This window comes from Hyposmocoma kahamanoa, unplaced genomic scaffold (assembly GCF_003589595.1).
Source record: "Hyposmocoma kahamanoa isolate Upper Pololo Valley unplaced genomic scaffold, ASM358959v1 100021, whole genome shotgun sequence".
Classification (NCBI taxonomy): domain Eukaryota; kingdom Metazoa; phylum Arthropoda; class Insecta; order Lepidoptera; family Cosmopterigidae; genus Hyposmocoma; species Hyposmocoma kahamanoa.
Genome location: NW_020653200.1, coordinates 9190780 through 9215090, shown reverse-complemented (window position 1 = coordinate 9215090; position 24311 = coordinate 9190780). Strand labels below are relative to the sequence as shown.

Below are 24311 nucleotides of genomic sequence, written 5' to 3'. Positions count from 1 at the left end.
GTATGCATGCACCCTTACCCTTCTAAACCAGAACGCAGTAATGCTAACATTACTGCTTGGCGGCAGAAATAGGTAAGGTGGCAGTACTTCCCTGGACGAACTGTTTAAACCTAGAGTAAATGCGTCAATATGTTACCTTAAACCTTTTTTATGAGAAGGTCCTGGACTACATAACTTTCAAACAATAGTAAAGAATTCACAACTTCAAATTTTGGCTCAAGCTTTTAAAAAGGATTAAAATCGTCAATATAGCCAAACGTGACCTTGGGACCTGTAAAGAGCAGTTGGTTTGTTTGAAAAAACAAATAAACGCGATTTAAATCCGAAAAAGAGTTTCAATTCCTATTATATAATATGTGACGATAGCGAAAACCTAAGAACTGGATAGGATAAAAATTATTTTTATTTATGTCCATTAAATGATCGGCATTTTGTCATACAAAATGTAAAAAGATACTTACAAGGTGCGTAGAACATAATGATAGCGTGTTTAACTTTGCGCAGTGCGTTTCGGAAGTTCGAGGTGTCGAGGTGGCGCACGGCCGACTCCTCCTCAGACCAAGGCTTCTCCGGTGGCGGCGGTGGAGGCGGTTCTTGCGGGTTCTGTAATGACACATGACCAAATCCACAAGTAACGAAATTTCTATAGGTTTGAGTCGATATTTTGGACTCTTAGCTATTGTTTCTCACCTTAATGAAATTGACAATTTGATCCTCGTGTCTGGCGTGACCGGCATCGTACTGATATTGTCCTTTGTGAAAGTATTTGAGAGTAGGATAACCGCGCACTGCAAACCGTGCAACCAAATCCTGCTGCTTAGTTGCGTCTACAGCCGCGAGGATGCCGTTCACCTTAAGAGCACAATTATTATTACAATTAATTTTCTTTGTCTAGTTAACCAAGACTCTCGAGTGATGAGTGTGTTTAATGCCAGCAGCATTTATAGATTATATAATCTAAACATCATCATCATCACTTCGTCGTCAACCCGCTATTAGACGTGGACTTCCCCTAAAAAAAAAGGGTTCGGTAAGCCATTCCAATGCGGGACTTCACACCATTTTCCAAGGATTATGAACCTTCTTTGACGTGCAGGTTACATATTCGATCACCGTTAACTATAGTTAACTAGCACCCTCACCCACATTGCAATTATTTATATTAAGCATTCTCATAAGTGCGTATCATAGATATTAAAATTAATTATATAAAAAGGCGAACTTCCTGAAATGCAGATTGCGCTGCAGTACCAAGAGAGTTCTGAAGAAGATTGTTGACAGGTGTGGGGGTCCCGTCCAAAAATCTTGGATGGAACTAACGACTCCTGCGAGTATCGGGACAGCAGAAGTTGGTAAAATTTGATAAAATGTTATTCATTTCGTATGAACATTTTCTTTATTAAATTTAACCAACTTCTGCTGTCTCATTTTTTTCTTCCGACACAATGAAGTCATATTTATAAGAAACTGAGTCTATGTTCGTTAAACAAATTAGTCAATTTTATTCATTTTGTATGAAAAAATATTTTTCGATATTTTTTAGAGATTCGAACCGTCGAAGTCGCAATTGGGAAGCAACCATTTTCACACTTTGCTACCACCGCGTTACGGAAATATCACTGACGCCATATCGTCGTCTTACTTTCTCAAACTCGTATCTTAAACATTGACCTATAGTTCGTTTCAATCCATTATGAACAAAAAGTAAACAAACAAGTCACTGACCCGACCATAGACGATTTAGTGATGGCCAATTGTAACGCCAACTACAAATCGATTAATTAATTGAATAAATCGATTTGTTCAATTGAGTCATACTAGCGGTTTTCCTTACATATCAAAGCATATTTAAAATTTCAATTTAAATCCTCCTTCAAATCCTTACACTTAGATACTCGTTCGATTGCGATTGAAATGGTCGATTTAACAATCGATTACTAAACTTAATTGATTGAACCGAATGTTTTTTTTTCGAACAGCACTATGCAACCATAGGCATGCCATTCAAGTATAAATGAATAATAACCTCACTTTTGGACTACCATTTTTCAAATAAGATTTTACGATGCTATTCAAATGAATATTGTTGGAAAAAGTGATGATATATCAAGTCGCAATCTACGTGAAAGTGTTACATATTCGATTTATTGAGTGATTGCTTTAGAATTTTAACCAAACAGGTTTGTTTACTTTTTGTTCAAAATGGATTGAAACAGAGTATACCAACAAATGGACATCGGGTTCGCGCTAAAAACTGTCCACACCTTAGAGGATGGAAAAAAAATAAAAGAAATGAACGTGCGGAATGAACGTGCATACCTAAACAAAAATTGAACTAACAAATGGCGGATTTCTTTAGTGTCGTACCATAATCTATCGATAAGTCATTATCGATATGCAATCATTTAATTAAAGTAGATCAATATTCCATTTGGAATATTTTAATTTATATGGGAATATCCAGGAATGTCACATGAAATCTTGAATTTATTGTTTTGCGTTTACAAATACTCAAATATTACGAAAAGTGAATTAGCACAGAAAAAAATTAATATTTCGTAATTTGAGAGTACATAAAAGAGAAAACTTTGAAATATAAATTAACATTTCCAACCTCAAGATTCATATTGTCATAGAGAAGTTTTTAAACAGATTCCAAATAGTGTAAGCTTTTTCGTATTCATGCATTGGTATAGAATTAATATCAGTGACTGATTTAAGTGAATCTTTAATACTTCCATTTAATTTTGGAAATAAATTAAAGTAGTAATATTATCAATAATAATATTATTATCATACGTTTATTTGCTTAGAACATGGTATAACAGGTGATATAATAAGAGACAGTGGTAGTATAAACATGTTTCGTATATATTAAATGGCATGGAAATGTCAGATTATACAATGTCAATTGGCTAGTATTGGCCGAGCACCTTTGATTTTTGCAGAAAAATCGAGTGAGACAAGTAGTCACGAGCGACTGCGAGTGTGCAAGCCACGTCAAACGAGCTCTATACACGTTAGCGCTTGCCTTCACTCGGTCAGCTAGGCGAGTGACACCGAACGATAGCAAGGCACTGCAAAGCAAATAGGCTGTCTATACGTTGGTTTTGGCCTTCACCCGGCAACGTTAGACCAATATGGTCTTTGTACTGCTCACTTTGTAAAATAACAATTTTTAGTAGTTAGAAATTGTCAGTGGGAAAAAATCAGAAACGAGTGGATAATTTTGTTTTCAGGAACTGAAAATGCCTAGTAAATGAGTCTTGTTTAATCTAAATTAAATATAAAATTATTTACCAATAAACCTAATGATGGAATTGCATTATCATGTAATCTAGTTACATTCAGTTATGTTAAAATTTGACTCTTCAAAATGAAGCGAATAAAATTGATGATTGTCTTTGATTCAATGTTTATATTCGGCAAATTATATACGGCGCGGCGGTATGATTTCCAACCATTCTTTTTTCTTTTTTTATTTGTAGGTAAACTTGAAATAGTAAAAATAATAATAATAAAAACCTCGTAGTGAATTATTTTAATAACAGAATATTAATAATATGTACGCTTCCAAGAACAACACTATATCACTATAATTGTTAACAACAATCATCAAGATATACAAACAAACAGAGAATCTCAAGAAACCAAAGCAAAATTTGGCAAGATATATATTATGAATAAACTACTTAAATATGTCTAATTAAAAATAACACGTGCCTGTACAATGGTTACATTCGGTCGATCTTAGCTTTTTCAAATGCCACATCCCGTAATGCTGTAGCGACGAATTTTTATTAATACTTAATTGTTCTCACTGTCAAAATTTTTGTCCATTTTATTACAATACATGAGAATAATTCAATAAAACACTTGGAAAAACATTTGTTTTGACATTTGATGTACCTCCCTTTGACAACCGTATCATGTACCTCATGTACTGCGAAATTGACACGGTTGGCATTTAAGATGACGTTACGTATTTTCGATTCCCGTGTTTGACACAGACCAATGTAATGCTATCTGTTTGTCTTAAGACGGCAAGAGTTAAAGATATGTTTTCAACGTCGAAATGCATCATATACATATAACGTCTGATTTATATATGTAAACATAACATGTCCTTTAGTTTCCATAGTCTAAGGTCTGCACTTATCAAAAATTCCGCACCTATCAAAAATTCCGCGTCTAAAAAGTGTCAATTGCGCAACTGTCTTCGTTTGTTCGACTGACAGCGCGGTTGTCAATCATGCAATACTATATAATAACGAGCTCTGTACCCTACCTACGGTGGGGTCGGGCTCGGCCTGCGGCGCGTGGTCGGTTTCAGTTTACGGGGTGTGCTCATGCTCTTCGTTGGCACAGCAGTTAGTACTATGGGCGCTTGATGAGGAGATCGATTCCCGATTTATGCCAATTTAAGAAACGAACATTTCTAAGTTGGTTTTGGTCTGAGTATTCTGGGTTATCGTTGATTTGGTATTCATAGTACCTACATAGTACAGGAAATTCGGCAGTAGTTTGGCGTTTTTTTCCCCCTAAATACTTCTCTTTGGCATAGCTTTCAAGAAAATTTAATCTAACATAGAGACAGTTGAGATACAACAACGCTATAATAGGTATCTCATTTCCACTACATCGGGAAGCATGTTTTACATTTTTACAATTGTGAGATCTTGTACTCGTAATCTATTACGTCTCCGATTATCTCCTTTTGATGGCGTGCGGACGCTTCGGGCTTCACCCTCCGCGGACCTCGGCCTCCGGCCTCGGTACTTATGGCTTTGTTTAAAAAAATTGAAATAGCTCTTTAATTGCGGCCATATTTAAAAATTGCAAAAATAGATTTTGACTACTAATTATTATCAAACAATCTTAGAAATCTTTTCGTGCCAATTTTCAGTCCGAGCAAAGCAAATTTTTTCAATAGCCCGTTGCATAAAAAATTACTGCTATATCGAAAAACTGCAGAAACAAAATTTTTATTCCAAGTTGTGATTGAAGCCATGCCATTTTTAGTCGAATTAGAAGAAATTTTTATCTACCGCCAAAAAGTTTGTATGGCAGCCATTTGAAATATAAATTTTGACCGCTAATTATTATTAGACACTCATAGAGACCCCGACATGTTCACTTTCAATCGAATTAGAGCAAATTTTTATCTGGCGTTAAGAAAGTTTGTATGGCAGCCATATCGAAAAAAGGCGAAAAATTAAATTAAAAATTTCGACCGCAAATTATTATCAAATACCTATAGAGATCACCACATATCGATTTTCAGTTGAATTAGTGCTAATTTTTATTAGTTGTTGAATGGCGGCCATATTAAAAAATGGCGTAAAACCATTTTTGATCACAAATTATTATCAAGTACTCCTACAAACCCCCACATGCCAATTTTCAAAGGGAGCAGAGCATTATTTTTCTGCCGCCAACGAACGCTTCTATAGCGGCCATATTTGAAAATGGCGAAAAAACCAATTTTACCACAAATTATTATCCGGCACTTCTAGAGGCCATGACAACCTAATCAGAGCAAGTCCGTTTCGGCAGCCACTTTTGACGAAAAACGGCTCATATGACAGCCATATTAAAAAATAGCAAAAAGAAACTTTTGACCCCAAATTATGGTCAAGGATTCCTAAAGACCCCCGCATACCAATTCACAGCCGGAACGAAGCAAGTTTTTCTTCGGCCGCCATTTTGAATTCGCCATCTTGTTTTCTTTTAACCCAGGCAGTTGACCACTATTAAGCTCTATGACATTCCTTCGAGCGCCTCCTACCTATCTCTAATAGTTTCCGTGATAGGAGACTTTGAAATTTGTATGGCGGCCATCTTATTTATTTGAATTTCGAACATTTTTTACTTCCGGCGAAAATTGACTTTGAATTGTGTACCTCATAAAAGTGCACAAATATTCCCTCCATATATTATAGCTTTTGCAGGCCGTTAATCACTCTTTCATATTTTCCACATTTAGGTCTTCTCATATTTGATTCTTTGCTTTGGAATCTATCCGCGTACAACGTTGTAAATATCTTTTTTTCACCATATCGGGAAGAATGCGTTCTATTTCTATCAGTGAGTAAGAACGTGTAGCTTTATATGTATAATAATAACTTGTAAAAATTACTGTAGTAAATAAAGTGTAAAAACAAGATTTTGTATGATATTTTCACTAAACAAATATATTGTGTTATCATTTAAAATAGTTATTTTGTACAGTTGTATAGTATTTAATTTAATTTATATATGAATGAATCGTAAATATAAATTACAAAAGCAAACAAAATAATCAAATAGCTAACTGTCCTTTTTCTACACATTGCATGCGCAAAAGATGGAAAGAGACCCATTACGTCAAGATCAAGAAGCTTATATCATTGACTTACAAATAAATGGACGTCGGGTCCGCGCTAAAAAGTGTCCGAACTTATAGGGCGTTAAAATCGTATACAGAGCGTGAATCACGCTTTAGTCTTCGTTTGTTCCACTGTCAGCGCACTTGTCAATGATGTCGTATTGTGTAGTAAAACCTTGTAAAAATTACTCATCTAAAGGAAAAATAAAGGTGGTATATCATATTTTCAGAAAATACTACATTGTGTTATCATAGTTATCATTCAAAAGTGTTATTTTATACACTAGTATATAGTAAATTAATATATAGCAAATTTACTTTTCTAAACGGTTCTGCTCTTGATATTCTATTGTAAGACAATCACCTGGTTTGAAACTAGGGAACTCTCTGTACATATTCCCCATGAGTATCAGAGCTACAGAATCCCAGAGCAGAACCAATTTACAAAAGTTCATTTCCCAAATTGGTTCTACTGGGAATCGAACCTGGGATCAAGAACGATGGAATTTATTCCGGGGCATAACTCAGAACACCCAGGCCAAATAAACTTTCGAAAAGTTCACATTTAGTTATATAGTTTATTGAGCTGATTTGTTAAGGTTTTTAGAAAAATTCTCGAATAACTCGAGAAATCGGTTACGAGAATTCACGGAACTCAAGAAAAAAAGTCAGACACCCTAACTCGTAATAAATGGCATAGTATAAAATTCAACATTTACGTATAAAATTTATTCATAAATAATAAAGGCTACTCCATTATACCTGTGTTCAAGTAGTTTTCACTAGAAGCTACATATGATGCATTTTGGTAAGTTTCCAGTAGAAGCTGAATATGGTATTTTTTTGCGCCTTTCAATTGTTGCAAGCAAAATTAGGCAGTACTGCAATGACATTACAATTTAAATTCAACGTTTTAGCTTTTTCATATTCCTTTACATGTCACTACGTAAATAGGTTGACTTGGGACATTTTTTTCGTGGTTTTTGTATTAGACCCGTCGTCCATTTATTTGTACGTCAATGGCTTATATAAACTTCTTTGTCATTTTCAATTGTTCGAACCACAAGCGATTGAAATATTTAGAACAAAGAAACTATAGTCGCTTTAATTTTAATCTTATTTTTAAAATGATTTTTTGTTAAACGTTAGAAATAACTAACAAAATATAGTTGTACTCGTTTTACGGCTTGGAATTACTGTCAGAAATCAGGAAATACATTTGCCCGAAATAACGTTAGCTCGAATTCTCATAATGTGAAATGTATTTTTTTTTTAGGAATATTATAAAACAAAAACTAATTTAGTCTTTGTGAAAAGCATCAAGATTACTTGAAAGTGTTAACGGTTTTATTACAAAGCGGTTTTCGGAATTACGGATATTTGAGTTTACATTTAGTTGGAATGTCGGTATATTTCTTATAGTATACGCTAACGTAATATTTGTATTTATGTATCTGCCCAACTCTTTATTATTTCTTTAAGTGAATTTGTACAAAATTCGACATAATAATATATATAAAAATTAATTAATATTTACAATAAAGGCTGCTTCATTACTCTTGTGTTCAAGTAATTTTCAGTCGAAGCTAAATATGGTGCATTTTGTTAATTTTCCAGTAAAAGCTGAATATGGTGTTTTTGGGCCCTTAAATTGTTGCAAGCAAAATCAGGCAGTACTGCAACAACGTTACAATTTAAATTAAATGTTTTGTTTTTTTTATATTTCGTTACATGTCAGTTTGTACACGTTAACTTCAGACATTTTTTTCGTGGTTTTTGTATAAGACCCGACGTCCATTTGTTGGTACGTCAACCATCTTAAAGCACCAAGTTACAGAAATGCAAAAAATGGATTGCATATACAAATTTTGCAGGCTGATTTCACATCACTTTTCCTTCATATTTACACACAAGATTTACTTATTCTTAAGGTAATGCATGCATGATAAGAAATATAAATTAAATAGAAAGTTTTGCCATCTCCTGAATAATCACTCTTTATAAGATACGAGTTTGATGAAGGTAAGGCATTAATATGTGTACCTACTAAAATGTAATACCTTTTCAGATTTTATCCTGGCAGCAGCGTTCTCAAACTCTGGTTTTATCTTTTTACAATGTCCACACCAAGGGGCATAGAATACTACAAGCGCGTTCTCAGCTTGTGATAGTATATTGTCGAAGTTTTCCCCTAAAAAATAAAACACAGCACATTAAACGTACAGGAAACAAAAATGACTGTCCATAACTGTGATGACATAATAGATTGTTTTTCTCATAATGTCTTTTTAATAATAAACCAACTAACTTCGTGACATAGAAAAACAAATAACAATTTGTATAAATGACGAAAAAACCAGTTCGAAATAAACAGTGTTATTATGCAGCATTAGGAAAACAAATGTGAAATCCCCAAATTACAATGGCGAAAAAAAAAGAAACCAAGAAGCCATACAATTATCATCGATACCTGTTTTAGATAACAAAGCACGGAAACTTTTACCGTATGACGACAAGCGCATAATGGATAAAAAAATAGGTGTACGAAAAATTATTCCTTAATGGTAATAAAATATCAAAAACTATTATGTAAAATCGTTTAAAAACCAATGGATGGAATGACAGCGGAAAGACAATGTCTAGGTGAAAAGAAACAATAGAAACTCTCGAGAATTTCTTGCTTGTCGTTGGCTGAAACGTTGATCGCAAGGTGTCAAAAAAAAGGAGAGCTCAAAAAACTCTTCTATTCCCTCATGTATGGAACGGTCCAAACTGGACTGACGTCAAATGTCGCGCTTGAAACCATATACAGTCGTAACACAAAACTTGGTGGAATTGAGAAAACACGATTTCAAAGTTCAAACAAAATACTCAATGGATCTTATTGCGAATAATGTGATGACTTTTAATCATACATAATATTTAGTTATCTATTTGTAAACGAAAATATAAATTTATTAGTTTCATTAACTTTCAAATCGTGTTTCTCAATTCCACAATTTTGAGTGACGACACAGTATTTGGATGGAGCGGTCCCCAGCGGAACGGCGATTGGATAAATCGACCCCTCCTACGTAAAGTATCGTATGTCGAAATTGCCAAGGTTACAGGGGAGCGTTTTAAAGTTTTAAATTCACTGAAGTGGCATAACACGTTTTATTACAGTTTTATTCGGCAAAACTCGTTAGTTTAAAACTCGTTTCCGAATAAAACTGAGAAGTGCAAAATTCATTCGCCATTCATCAAAATGTTATGCTCATTTCACTGTATTCAGAACTTTAAAACGCTCCCCTGTAAAATTGGCAATTTCGACATACGATACTTTACGTAGGAGGGGACCAAATATTTAAGAAGTAAAATTGTCATTTTACTAGAGTAGGTTTTCTTAAATCTCCATAGTGTGTGCGAGTCATGCACTGCTTTACACCATTTTCCACGACACATTGATGGGATATTTAAGATTGTTGTCCTGTAGTGTTCTCAGTAATCGAAGTCTATTATAAATTTATGTTTTCTTGTCCTATTAACATACCTGTGAGGTGTACGACATCCGTGTCATCAGACCAACCTTCGTCAACAGGTTCTTTCTTCTGATGCACGTGAGCGTTCGGGTTTCGCATGAAATCCACAATGGCTTGTTTCCTATTGTCTCCATTGTAAGGGAACTTGAATTGCCCTTTTCTGTCAAAAATTGAAATATCGCTTATTAACACGGGAGGACTTGGGCTGCGCGTGTACAGTGCGGGTTGGGACTTTAGTACATATCTTTAAATTGCTTTGCAGGTGTGTGAAGGTTGTTTTCACGATGTATTCCTTCCCCAAAAAACTCAATGCTGAAAAACTCAGAGGTGCAAGCCCGGATTCTAACTCACGCCCTCTGAGATGAGGTAGGTCAAACCATTAAGCCACCACGGCTTGTTATTGATAATTAATATATGATTATTGATATATATATTTAAAATACTCTAATATAAAAATTGTATACTTACTCATAGTATAACAATGTTGGAAATCCAGTTATATTGTACGTTTGCCTAATTTTGGAGTTGCCTGGCTTTGCTACGTCTATTGCAGCAAGAAATGCTTCGCCCTAAAAGTTTATAATGCATCCTGCTTAAAATGTATTGCATAAAAATGCAAAATTTTTATTTTTTCAGAGCTTTCTACCTGACACATTTTTTATTCCTAAGGGTAAGGCCAAACAAGCGTAATTTTGTGAATGCAGCGTAAATTACGCAACTCAAATAACGCGACTCACAAAATTACGCTGGTCTGACCTCACCCATAAAGCTAAAATTATAACATTTAGCGTTTTACCTTGAGTTCTGCCGCGGCTGCAACATATTCTGGCTTCAAAGATTTGCAATAGCCGCACCAAGGCGCGTAGAACATTATTATGGCTCTCTTTTGCGCAGTTGCACATTTCTTCAAGAATTTAATCAACGCCTAAATAAAACAAAAATATAATTAAGTCGAAAGTACATAATATGTACATTGGGTTTAACAAATCGGGCTTTAAACTTATAAGTAATGTACCTCGCATTATAATTAGACGATAGCAGGAATCGCATTGCTTTACAATTTAATTGCAGATTTAGAACAACTCTTATTGCAGTGTAATTGGTATGTCAAAAAGACGCAATATCATTTGATTATAAAATCGTGATAAAAATCTCTACAGGGGTTCCAGTCTCGTAACTTAATAAGCGAGCAAGCAGACTGGTAGGTAAGAGCAACAAGTACAAATCCATATGTTATTTTATATTATCCTAAATTGTTATAATGTTACAAATATACATTCACAACCATACGCAAAATAGGCGCCTTGACTTCGAGTTGCGGACTCCAGCCCTTTACACCAAGTACCAAGTATACATTCACATGTCGCTGTTTTCTTAAAGCACTACATAGTGTAAACATATTATACATAATATACTTTTAGTATATTGCCTCGGTGGCCGAACGGTTACCACGCCGGACTGCCACGCAGAGGTCCCAGGTTCGATTCCCGGGCCGGGAGAAATATTTGTATGACCTACATTTATTTCTCTCGTGAGTTTGGGTGTAATTTGTGGTTGTGTATGTGTGTGTCCATGGCACCCGCAACACAGGGTTTCCCTAGTGCGGGGCTATGTTGAGTGTGTGCGTTATTATTAAAAAAAAGTATGTCTGAGTTCCTGTAAAATGTTTTCTTTTATACAGTATCAAGTGACGGGACGAACAAGTCGTGTGTCTGATGGTAAGCTACTGGTAAGCCTGTACATAACAGTTGCAGTACCACTCAGAGCTTTAAATAGTAGAAAGATCTGAGTGACACTGCCACTGCACCAGTCACCCTGAGGCATAAGTTGACAAGTCCCATGTGCCTATAATTTCACTATATATATGTTTATGTTAGTTATTTTATGCAATTCAAAAATTCGCATTTACCGCATTTCAGATTGTATATAAAATATACACAAACATATTTTACAAGGACCTTATATTTCATTTTATGTATTTGATATAAGTATAAATTACGTCTCGTAATTGCGCTATGCAGCATTAACACAAGGTTATGCATGTTATAGTACCTACCTACCTCCTTACTAAGCAGCCATGTTGAAAAATCTAATGATAACAAAACATAATTTGTTTTAAATACTTTTCATAAATAAAAAAGGAACGTTATAGGAGATAATCAATCACAAATCATCGTTAATAATAACAATAAAAATTAAGATATTCCATGTATGTATTATGAAAAGTAACAATATTCACAATGGGTCACTACACCAAAGTAAAAGTAAATGGTTAGTGACTGCATGGCATTCTTCTTTTCCTTATCATATCGATGGCTGTAAAGCTTGCCATCATGGTGAAAGAATTTACCAATTGCCGTAAGGCACTCGCCAAGTGAAGCCCAAAGTGCAACAGATGTACAGGAAAGGAATGGTAGGTTGTGCAGGGAGGGTACTTACATGCATAGCTACTGCATCGCAACTGAATCGCTGCAGACGTCGCCGTGCGTAACCACTCAATTAATACGTAGTTTAAACACTCTTGCTCCAGATATTGCTTAGTAATACAGATATATTTAATTTTTCAATACAAAAAGTAAGGCTACAAAGAAAGTCAAAACATTCTAATTTAATAGGCACTTACTTCTCCATCCTGCAAGTGATAGACATCCACAGCATTAAGGTCTTCCTCCCATGGCAGGTCTCCCATGGGGTCTCTTAAAAAGTTTGTCATAGAGTTGACAGTACTGCTTCTATCATAATCTTTATGGAACTCTCCATCCTTATAGTGCTTAATCAAATATGATTTCTGAGGATCAATTTTCAGCTTTTTGCATAGCTTTCTGGCTTCACTGAAAATTAAATTTATTTATAACTAGAAGAATAATGAGTCAAAAAATGCGTAAATTTTTCGAAATTTACTAATAATCATTCTTGGAACATGGAACAACAAAATTTCTTTGTGTCAGAAGATGTGATAAGGTTGAAAAAGACATCACTAGAATTAAAGATTTCTGCTTTAATTGGTTGAGTATGATTCAAAGATCAGGGCTTGAGTATAATTCAAAGCACTAGAAATCATACTCAAGTCCTTGTCATTAGGGTTGTATTTCCAGTGCTTGAAATCATACTCAAGTCTGCTCAAATTCTGACTTGAGCATTGAGTAGAGTTCTAGAATACGCCCCTTAGTCTGCTGAGCATATATATACCTTACAAATATATTTTTGTTTGATACTCAACTCATCAGACCTTAACGCACACAGAACTGTCAATAGTTATGTGTATGTTGTTCACTACAACAGGTACTCAAGCAAGTATTGTCAAAATGTATAACAACTATAATGATTTGTTAACATAAGTAGAAAAATAAAAACGAACAATGTTAAATATTGTAACCCTTGTGAGAACATGGAGACCGTACTGAGCAACCAAACCTGTCACAATGCGACCTCTTTCACAATCATCCCAACTTTTTATCACCCTTTTCTCTGCTTCCTGACCACATACTTTTGAAATTTTGAATTGCTCTCTACATCTTTTGCCACATCATTATCACTTTGCGACATTCCATCGTCACTCTCTACTAAATGTCTGAAGTGAATACTCCTTCTCATCTTTACCTCAATTCTGATCAGTTTTACCAGTTTTCAATTCATCATAAAATCATATAACCTATGTAATATTATTAAAATCAAGTAACCTAACCAATATTTGTAGAAAATACGGCCCTTTTGGGGTAAGTTCTTTTTAAATTTTGATGATGTTTTGTAAGCAATTTAAGAGGGAGTGTTTTGATATCATTGTACCTGTGTGTTATACTGATATTTTTATTGGTAAAGCCTTTCTTTTCACCTTGTTTACCTTTTCTTCTGCCTCATTATGCAATAAATTTGTGAGGACAGAGTCACCTATTTTATTGCTTGTGACAAACCTGTACTATAGATCACCAAGCACTCTAGTGTCCTAGAGCTACACAGTACCTATCTCTAACACACATCTGTGTTGTCATGCACTACATTAAAAAACTTAAATTAAAAAAACAGCAAAATCATAGGGAAACTGTGCCTTTACGATGCATGACGGGTTAAATGAAAACAAATCCCGTTGAGAAATCAAAGCTGTTGTTCTGTTGTTTGAAACTATCTTAATGCTAGAAATAATGTACAAACATATTGCTGTTGGGACAATGCAAAGTAGAGTTCACCTGTTGCTGCAGTCTATTATGGCAAGAGTGGCTTGGCCCTTCATGGCTTCGGCTACCTCCCGCACTACATCGGACACCGTCTGCGCAGCCTTCGGCTGGTTCACAAACAGGATCAATACATTCGTTTTCGATTTCAACAATTTTTTATAATCCTTCATAACAACTATATCGTTCACTACCATTGTCTTCTGCTTCCTGGCTTGTAAAGATACTTGTGCAAATAATAATACTAAAAATAATGTAACCTGAATCTGAAACATTTATTGTAAATTTAATTATTTATAAAAAAAATACGACACCGGCACGTTATATTATTCTTACTACCGAAAACTGTAGACGCATGGTTAACCGTAGCTCTATTTATTTCAAATAACGATGAAAACACTGTTTTATACATAAAGTCTAAAACTTTAAAATATTATAGTTAGCTATTTAGTAAATATCTGAAAACAAATTTCTAGTCCCAAACTCCCAACTTCCGACAGAAAAATATAATGTAATGTTTTCGAGTTGTAAAAATTTTTGTTTCTATTTTCGTCAAAAAAGGACAGGCTAAGATCAAACAGTATACCGCCTAGTCTTCAGTCCTCACTTAATTCTTTACCAAATCCTATTTCTTTTGTCTTATTAGTTTTTAATGTCATCTCATCTGGTACACGTATATAATAAAATTATTTGCTACATTGTATTTTTTCAAAATATTTCGGGTCGTATTCCAGAATTCTACTCAATGCTCAAGTCAGGACTTGAGTATGATTTCTAGCATTGGCAACATTGGCAAGGACTCGAATAAGATTTCTAGTGCTTTAAATCACACTCAACTCCTGACTTGAACATTGAGTAGAGTTCTGTACGACGAATACGAGCCCTTTAACTTCTACATTTAAAGTAAAATCCGATAATGAGTAGTAAAAATTCGTCACTGTATTATCGTTAAGAAAACGGCAGCACCATATAATTTACACTACTTGTCTCAGGGGGTCTACTCTCGTTCTCCGTCCGGCATTCGCCCGAATCGTCGTCCGAAACTGTCCTATAAGTAATACTCGACCAAATTAAAAGACAATGTCAAGTGTGAGGCTTTGTTCGCATCATGCGTCTTTTAATTTGGTCGAGTTTTACTTCTTCGACTGTAACAAGGTACTTTTTTGTAATTGTTTCGGACGGATGTCGGACACGGAATGAAAGCACAGGGCCTGATTACATAACAATAGGCAGATGGAGTATAGACAACAAACGATGTAATGGTACAGATACATATCCTCGAAACTAGTATGCTCATGTGCTATTTTTGAGTAAATGCTACCTAGTAGCAAGTGTAAACGTCCTTGGCTAGAAATTAGCATGCTCGGAAATAGAACGTCTATTGGTTTTTCATAACATAATTTATCATTTTCATAAAATCAAATATACTGTAACGTTAGTGTAAGAATGTTAATCTCTCTTTAAATCTTTGGGTTTACAGAAATATGCCCTTCAAAAGTATTAAAAGTAAAGGCCGGCGCCGGAATAGTAATAATACTATTATGTAGGTGGGAAAATACCTATTAAATTGTTTCATCCCGTTTGTCGTTTTATAATGTTAGTATAGAATCGTTTCTCAAAAGTTAAGGCGATTAGCACACTGCACCGCACTGTGAGGAAAAAATTAAGATTTAGTACTATGTTTTTGGAAATTTGGAATTCAAAAATTTTATCAATATTTACGTGGCATAAAATTCATACTTGTCACTCACTGATCGTATTCATAAAATCTACATTTTATGACTAATTATTTATTGTCTATCTATAATGCTCAATCAAGAAGAGAAATCGTCAAATCAAATCAAATCAAATCATTTTATTCGTCATCATGGGTACAATAAAGATAATAACATTTATTTTATGGTCGCCATGACGTACCATCAAGGCATACGAATTATACTATTATTATTAATTATAATTGTCCAATACTTCCAAATAATAATAATAAAATAACACTAATAATTATCATGAAATAGTCATAAACCACTGATTATAGGCTTCCACCTTCACAGGACTAAGTCTTAAAATCTACAACAGTTAGGACATCAAAACAAAAGTAATTTAATTAAGATAATAATCAATGTAAATAAATCAATGACTTACAGTCACGTTCGTCTCAATAATAAATTAATGTGAAATTAGTTAGCAAAATTCCTTTAATGTATAAAATGATTTTTCAATTAAATACTCAAATAATGTGCGTTTAAATTCAGCGAAATTTTCATTCTGCCTTACCTGTAATGGCAATTTATTGGTCAAGAGCAAGTCAAGTTTTACACTAAAGACTTAAATCCAAGTCTATGCCGCTTACGATAAGAACGGTCCAAAGTACAAAGTGTCAAGCTTGATGTGCTCTTGACTGTACAGTGGCCGTCCATAGGTGATATTAAGGAGTAACTCAAACGTTCTCGCAAATGCCTAGAGAACCGGTCAAATAGTCAGTCCCTGACAGCCAACGGGAGGGCTACGCATTAATTTTCAATGGAAAGTATGTAAAGTATTGGTTTCTTCTAGCAGAGGCACATTCGAAATGGATCGAAATTAAGCTCATGAACCGGACAACCACTACCAAACCGTGTGAAGAATTAGATTTCATACCATTACCATTACCGCATTACCTTCGGTTTCTCTCAATTCTTGGTTTCTGATAATGAACCCCAGATCACTTCTCAGGCCTTTCAAGAGTATTGTAGAGACAAAGATAGTACACATCATCCGTATCATCCCTGGAATAATGGCTTAGCTGGACGCCTGACCCCGCTTTCAAGTCCAGAATTTCGTTAAGTTCAAATGACCATCTCACCCTGAAAAGACGACTAGAAAATTTCCTATTTTCTTACCTTACTCTGCCACCGGCTCTTAGCGGCCATCTTGATGTTCGGACGTCAGCTGCATTGTATTCTCGATAACGCACACCCTAATCTAGAAAGACCCCGCAGTATAGATAGATACAAGCCAACGTAAATTCAAACAATCTAACGCCATGTTTTAAATCAGGGGACAACGCGTTTGTCCGCGTCTGGGATTAATCACGATGGGAAACTGATACCATATCATTGCTTACACATAGATCTTCGTATACACGCAGCCGGTGGGCTAGAAAGAAAATATTTTGCTGATCATGTATGTTCCCGGTTATCCGATCTTATCAATACAGTTTCAGCTATTGACGTCCACACCTAATCGACAGCCCGAGCCTTCTTACCTAACCGTCAATTTGTCAACTTACCAGAATACTCAAGACCCTCCTCATACAAGCACCAATGTGGTGGAACCCGTTGCAAGCTCATCGGGAACACAGAACTGAACTATCACCCAAATACAGGCATGCGTTGCTACTACGCATTCGCCACCTTCCACGGCTTGCTTACAAAGAGCGTCAAAGCGCAGTGGGCGCACTACTTTGAGTATAATTAATGTTTTAAGAGGAACCCGTTTCAATTCTTGTATTCTAAGATGACGACTGAAAAAATTAAGCTCCATAAATAAAAATTTACGAATGTTCATCCTAAATTTAAAACTTCTAATTTGGCAAACCTGCATAAACTTAGTGGAGCAATAATGGGGCGGTTAGTCATAGGTCAATGCGCTTAGTGGAAAAACTCGCTGGAAAGTCAGAAGTTCCAAACTAGATACCTTTTATAACATGTCGCCAACATCAGCATTCATCGTTCGACAGTCAGCATCCAACAATGCTCAAACGCATAGAATATTATTACTTCAAAGAGCTTAGACGTAAAGCAATAGGGAATCGGACATTTTTTCAGAAAGTGTCTAGAATTAACTAAAATAGATATGTACAGCCATGAAAAATAATATTTTATTAAAATAAAGCTTAATAGTCTCTAAAATGTGCTAAAACTACATTAAAATTTAAATAGAAACAAATTGGCGCGCAAACGTAACGAAATGTCAAATTGAACGCGTGACGTCATTTGTAGGTAAACAAGCTACGAAATCAAGGGCAAGGTGTTATTTTAAAGTTTTTGTGAAGTTTGAAGTCGTTATGGAACGGAAAACATATCGTTGGTGTGTAGTACCTCAATGTAGGAATACTTCTATAACTACCCCAAATAAACTATTTATTGATGTACCTCGAAAATCCGACATACGAAAAAAATGGTTGGTCCTAGCACGACGAAATTTCCGTAAATTCAGCGATATACTTTTGTGAGGATCACTTCGACGTAAGTACACTTTATGCAGTGAGTGATACATAGATCGAAGCATGTGTTAATAATTATATAGTAAATGTTGTGTTATATTCACTAGTGCCTTTAATTACGTAATGTAATAATTATGTATTCGAATTTTAGCTGCCGAATGATATGGAAAATTACATGCGATGGAAGGACTGTACATTACCATCGCACGATTTGAGAGGTGGGAAATTTAGTTTCTCATATAACACAGGAAGTGGAGACAGGGGGGAGGGTCTGGGGGTAGATTTTTCCCGCCAGGGGTTCGGAGGGAGGGGTTTACTCTTTGGTGCGAAAACATGATTTTTTGAGGTTATTTTTTTCGAATTTTCAAAAATTGATATAGGTATCGAAAACTATTAACGTCCTAACTTTGAAACTTTGCACGAAAGGTCCCCCTCCCCCCCCCCCCCCCAGCCCTCAAATCGATAGTAATACAGTCCTTCCATCGTATGTAATTTTCCATATCATTCGGCAGCTAAAATTCGAATACATAATTATTACATTACATAATTAAAGGCACTAGTGAATATAACACAACATTTACTATATAATTATTAACACATGCTTCGATCTATGTATCACTCACTGCATAAAGTGTACTTACGTCGAAGTGATCATCACAAAAGTATATCGCTGAATTTACAGACATTTCGTCGTGCTAGGACCAACCATTTTTTTCGTATGTCGGATTTTCGAGGTACATCAATAAATAGTTTATTTGGGGTAATTATAGAAGTATTCCTACATTGAGGTACTACACACCAACGATATGTTTTCCTTTCCATAACGACTTCAAACTTCACAAAAACTTTAAAATAACACCTTGCCTTTGATTTCGTAGCTTGTTTACCTACAAATGACGTCACGCGTTCAATTTGACATTTTGTTACGTTTGCGCGCCAATTTGTTTCTATTTAAATTTTAACGTAGTTTTAGCACATTTTAGAGACTATTAAGCTTTATTTTAATAAAATATTATTTTTCATGGCTGTACATATATATTTTAGTTAATTCTAGACACTTTCTGAAAAATTGTCCGATTCCCTATTATGTGTGCTACATACGCAAAGGCTCAAACATTCGTCAATAAGTCCAATAACTACAAAAAGCATCTTTAAAGGGGGCATTCATTATCCTGCATTGGACTGCAATGCCTATCCTTCCGCAACGTAATGAAGGATAATGAATGTAGTCGCAGCGTGTAAGCCATCCTGCAATTCTGTAATGCGTCCTGTGAGATTCCATACGTGGGCCATATGCAGGATAGTGTGTGAGCAATCTTCTGCCCGCGCGGCGGACTGCTATGCAGGTAGTGAATGGACAGTTTTATACACGATAATACAACATATCTTATTCGTATATTAAAAAATTAAAATGTCACGAAAATATCTTAGAGGATGAATAAAAATAAACGAAAGAAAATATTCATATTTCACAATCGATTATTCGACAACATCATTGACAATAACTAGACAGTTTTTTTTTAATGGGATATTTTTTGAGAACTGGCCTCACTCAATGTCATAAAAGGTCACCGGTGCCCGTACTTAGTACATTTTGTTTTCTCTGTACTGACTGATCAAATACTATTTTTCTATAGGTGAACTTTTGGAGATTAACCAATGGTGTTGGTGTATTTATTGAAGTATTTGTGCAAATAGTGTAGTGAAAACAATTAGACAAATTTTCCCCGTTTCCCGCTGAATTGGTTTGATTCACAATTCACATCTTGAAACCCTTACATGCATAAGTAACTAGTAATTACTTCATTTAAAACGAAAGTTATTTCTCCGTAAATACAAAAGTGAGTGTTACTTTAGTCCCCCACGCATAAAAATATTTGTTTTCACTACTTTATGATATATAATCATAATCTTTTTATCAGTTTAATCACAGTCACGAAGTCACACAATTTTCTTGAAATAAATGCTTTATACGGACATCTTTGGCAAATATATTACCGAAATCATAGATTTAATAACCTTTTATTATTAGAGGATGGAAAAAAATAGTCTTAAGTCTTTTGTTATGATGTAATTCAAAATTATTGCATCTTGTGTCAGTGTGTCTATTCCCAACTAATTAATCTGTCGTCGTTTAACAGGTAACCTTTGAAAATGGGTCGAAAGTTCGTGGTCGGTGGCAACTGGAAGATGAACGGTGATAAGAATCAAATCAATGAAATTATTAACAATCTGAAGAAGGGACCCCTTGACCCTAATGTTGAGGTAATTTGAAGGTCAAATGTCACTTACAAATTTATCAGAAAATAAGAAATATTTCAATCGCATGCATATCTATCTTTTTATATTTTTCTATATTTATTTCTTCTAATTAATGTTCTATTCACATAGAAAGTTAATACTCCATAGACTTCACATTTATGAAATATAAATTGGAAATGAAATGAAAATATAAATCTAATGTTTATCAGAATTTTTCTTCTATGTTAAGGTTGTAATCGGAGTCCCAGCTATCTACCTTGCTTATGTGAAGAGCATAGTTCCAGACAATATTGCTGTTTCTGCCCAGAACTGCTGGAAGGTGGCCAAGGGTGCTTTCACAGGTGAGGTGACAATATATTCAGTTCCGGTATCTAAAGTTCTATAAATAAGATTCCTCGGTTCTGTCTGTTTATCGAAACTCTTTTTGGTGCATGGATATACTTCTATAAAATCCTGGGCTGTAATTGTAAACACTAATTCTAATATTAACATAGTGTTTTTTAAATTTGGGTAATTTTTGTGTGCAGGTGAAATCTCTCCCGCCATGATTAAGGATGTTGGTGTAGACTGGGTCATCCTTGGCCACTCTGAGAGAAGAACTATTTTTGGAGAAAAAGATGACCTGGTCGCTGACAAGGTTTGTAGATTATATTGATATTGAACAGCTTATATAAGATACTGAATGTTTTATAAGTCTTATAACCAATTTTAGATTGGGTTTACTTGACAGGAGTATATAATAATATTGATAATAGTATATATAAAACTTAAACTTACTTAAAACTACTTGACTAGAATTGTCATTTATATATAACATATAATGTCAATTTACAAGATCTCATTTATTGTCAACCATTAATATTTTACAAGCAACAACTTGATTAAGTTGAAGTTGAGCGTCTGAACAAAATCCATGTAAAACAATGTCTAGATTCAATTGTCTTGTGAAATAGTAAGATCTACTTGGTACTACTTGGTACTTGGTGCAACGGGCTGGTGTCCGCAACTCGACGTCAAGGCGCCTATTTTGCGTGTGGTGGGTGCAGGGTCCTACTCGTGCCACCCAAGCTCCTCCAGGAATCTCAGCAGCCTCCTCGGCTTGCTGAAGACTTCGGGGAGCGACCTTGGCACTCCAAGGTACTTTGCCCTGTAGTTGGCCACGCCGGAGCACTGTAGTAGGATGTGCGCAGCCGTTTCCTCCCCCTCCATGCACGCTCTGCATAGAGGGCTGTCTGTGATACCTAAATTGAAAAGGTGTTTATTGTATGGACCATGACCCGTTAGGGCGGCAGTTAGAGTGCGAAGCTCTTGCCTTTTGAGTTTAATAAATATTCGAGACAGACTGGCATTGAGCGTTGGGAGTGCTTCCCTCGCATGTCTACAGACCGTAAGGGTCGTCCATGTATTATTATGTGATGATTTTGTACCTTTGTGTATGGTTGTTTTGAACAACAGACCTGTCCTACAGCGTCCGCCTCCGATCCTTTTCTGGCTAGTTCATCTGCTGCATCATTGCCGCGTGAGCCGCTGTGTCCTTTAATCCACTGTAGGGTTACGTGGTTTTGTATACATACCTCCATGAGTGCTTGATGGCATTCATAAATGAGCCCTGAGTTTATGTCATAGCTGTTCTGTGCTTGTAGTACTGACATACTGTCTGAGAGTATTCGAATGGAGTGGTTCTTAACTCTTCTCGCTATGATTGCTTCTGCCGCCAACTTGATGCCCATGCATTCAGCCTGGAATACTGTGTTGTGGTCACCAAGTGGTGTTGATATCCTGATATTGAGGTCTTCTGAGAATACCCCAGTACCTGTTCCTGAATTTGTTTTAGATCCATCAGTGAAGACGCGGACCTCTTTGGGGTTTAGTCCTTCGTTGGGTTCTTCAAACAATTGTATCTTGTATTTTTTGTCAAAGATGTATTGTTTTGGGATCCTATCCACAGCCGCCTCCAGTAGCGGTTCCTCATTGACAGTCTTATAGAGGATTTCTGTGTGTGGGGTCCTCATGTTCTTCCAAAGGCCGGCTCTATTTAGACGCACTGCTGTTGACGCCGCTTCCTGTCTGATGAACAGTGGGAGGGGTCGCAGGTCCAGCATCGCTTCGAGGGCCGCAGTTGGTGTTGTCCTCATGCAGCCGGTCGCCGTCGCCACGCAAGCAAGTCTTTGGAATTTGTCCAGCTTGTCGGTTGCGGTCGTCAGCTGGGTTCGTGGCCACCATACTGTAGCGCCGTAACTGATCATGGGTCTTATCACCGCTGTGTAGAGCCATAGTGTTATCTTGGGTGAAAGTCCCCATTGTTTACCCACCATTCTATGGCACTGCCAGAAGGTGATAGTGGCTTTTTGAATTTTGTTGTTCAGATGCTTGTTCCAAGTATATAGTAAGATATTTTTTAGTACATTATTGCCTTTGTGAATATATTTATGCATAATGCATTTATACTAAAAGTTCAATTGCATACAGGTAAAGCATGCTTTGGAATCCGGTTTGAAAGTGATTGCCTGCATTGGTGAAACTTTAGAGGAGCGAGAAGCTGGCAAGACTGAGGAGGTGGTATTCAGACAGACCCAGGCCCTCGTGCCTGCAATTGGCAGTAACTGGGGCAATGTTGTGCTTGCCTATGAACCTGTTTGGGCTATAGGTACTGGCAAAACAGCTAGTCCTCAGCAGGTATGTTATTGCAGAACAAATTCATCCACAAGAACCCAATATCTATAATTTTCCTTAGAATGAGCATAAATCTTTTTTTCAAAATCAAATACTTTATTTCAGATGTGCATATTATGTTCATTACAAAACTCTTATAGGCTGTCTTAGTAAGGAGATTGTCACATATTACATTAAATTATGTATTTAGCTTCTGGAACCTAAATGAACCCAATTCCAATGCTACATTTTGTAAGCAGGATACTCCAAATCAAGGATATGATGCTACTGGAGCTTTTGAGGGAGTTCTCTTGCGTATTATTGACATAAAGCTGTCAATATGCACCTCCGCGAAAATGCCTAATGCGTTGCGAAAGCTTGGTAGTCCCACAACATTCTAAAACTATTACTATGTTGTTGTCAGAGAGTGGAAGCATAAAATGTTTGTCAATATATCTCGAAAGAGTGGATTTGACATCCCCATCACAATGCATGAACCAGTGGGACAACTATTATAACGTACGGCCAATGCCCTTAACACTAGATAATTCATTTTATATATTAATACCCAGTGATGCCAGTCATCTCAATTTGGAGATAGAACTTACCTACTTATACGACTTTTTTTTTTAAAGGCACAAGATGTTCACGCATCTCTTCGTAACTGGCTATCTACTAACGTTTCTCCCGACGTAGCCGGCGCCGTTCGCATCCAATACGGCGGCTCTGTAACTGCTGCTAACGCCAAGGAACTCGCTGGCTGCCCCGACATCGATGGATTCCTCGTTGGTGGCGCTAGTCTCAAGCAAGAGTTTGTGGATATTGTCAATGCTACCAAATAAATTCTACACTCAAACATTCACATATTAAGCTTACAGCCTGGTGTCTTCACTTGGTTAGATAAATAGAATATATATATATATATATATATATATATATATACTTAGTGATATACAGATATAACAGATAATAGATACAAGAGACTTTGTAGCACAACGTTAGCATTGTTAACACCGTTCGAGTATATAACCAGAAATAGAGACGAAATGTCATTTAATTTGTTTGATAACTATTCTGCTATATCATTACTGTGACAACTGCGCTCCAATTGGCCAGCCCGAATTCGAAACAATTGA

General features: G+C 35.8%; 2 protein-coding genes across 2 annotated transcripts in view; one reads left to right on the top strand and one right to left on the bottom strand.

Moving 5' to 3' along the window:
• Positions 1–14278, bottom strand: part of LOC113225757 (protein disulfide-isomerase A5) — a gene marked incomplete at its 5' end in the record, with an annotated part of 34598 nt that extends 20320 nt beyond the window's left edge. Inside the window, 8 exons of the mRNA XM_026458170.1 lie at positions 462–603; positions 691–852; positions 8428–8558; positions 9900–10048; positions 10357–10457; positions 10685–10813; positions 12512–12719; positions 14073–14278. Coding sequence (XP_026313955.1) covers positions 462–603; positions 691–852; positions 8428–8558; positions 9900–10048; positions 10357–10457; positions 10685–10813; positions 12512–12719; positions 14073–14278 — 1228 coding nt within the window. The remainder of the gene's footprint in view (positions 1–461; positions 604–690; positions 853–8427; positions 8559–9899; positions 10049–10356; positions 10458–10684; positions 10814–12511; positions 12720–14072) is intronic.
• A 5691-nt stretch (positions 14279–19969) lies between these two features.
• LOC113228641 (triosephosphate isomerase) lies at positions 19970–24108 on the top strand. The gene is made up of 6 exons (XM_026462000.1): positions 19970–20102; positions 20403–20526; positions 20753–20864; positions 21051–21160; positions 22993–23199; positions 23811–24108. Exons 2-6 carry the CDS (start codon positions 20416–20418, stop codon positions 24015–24017), a joined length of 747 nt encoding a protein of 248 aa, XP_026317785.1. The 5' UTR covers positions 19970–20102; positions 20403–20415; the 3' UTR covers positions 24018–24108.
• Positions 24109–24311: the final 203 nt, after the last annotated feature.

Coding starts and splice junctions, on each gene's coding strand:
- LOC113228641 (XM_026462000.1), top strand. CDS start 20,416: ATGGGTCGAAAGTTCGTGGTCGGTGGCAACTGGAAGATGAACGGTGAT. Junction 20,865..21,050: donor GGCCAAGGGTGCTTTCACAG/GTGAGGTGACAA, acceptor TTTTGTGTGCAG/GTGAAATCTCTCCCGCCATG. Junction 21,161..22,992: donor ATGACCTGGTCGCTGACAAG/GTTTGTAGATTA, acceptor AATTGCATACAG/GTAAAGCATGCTTTGGAATC.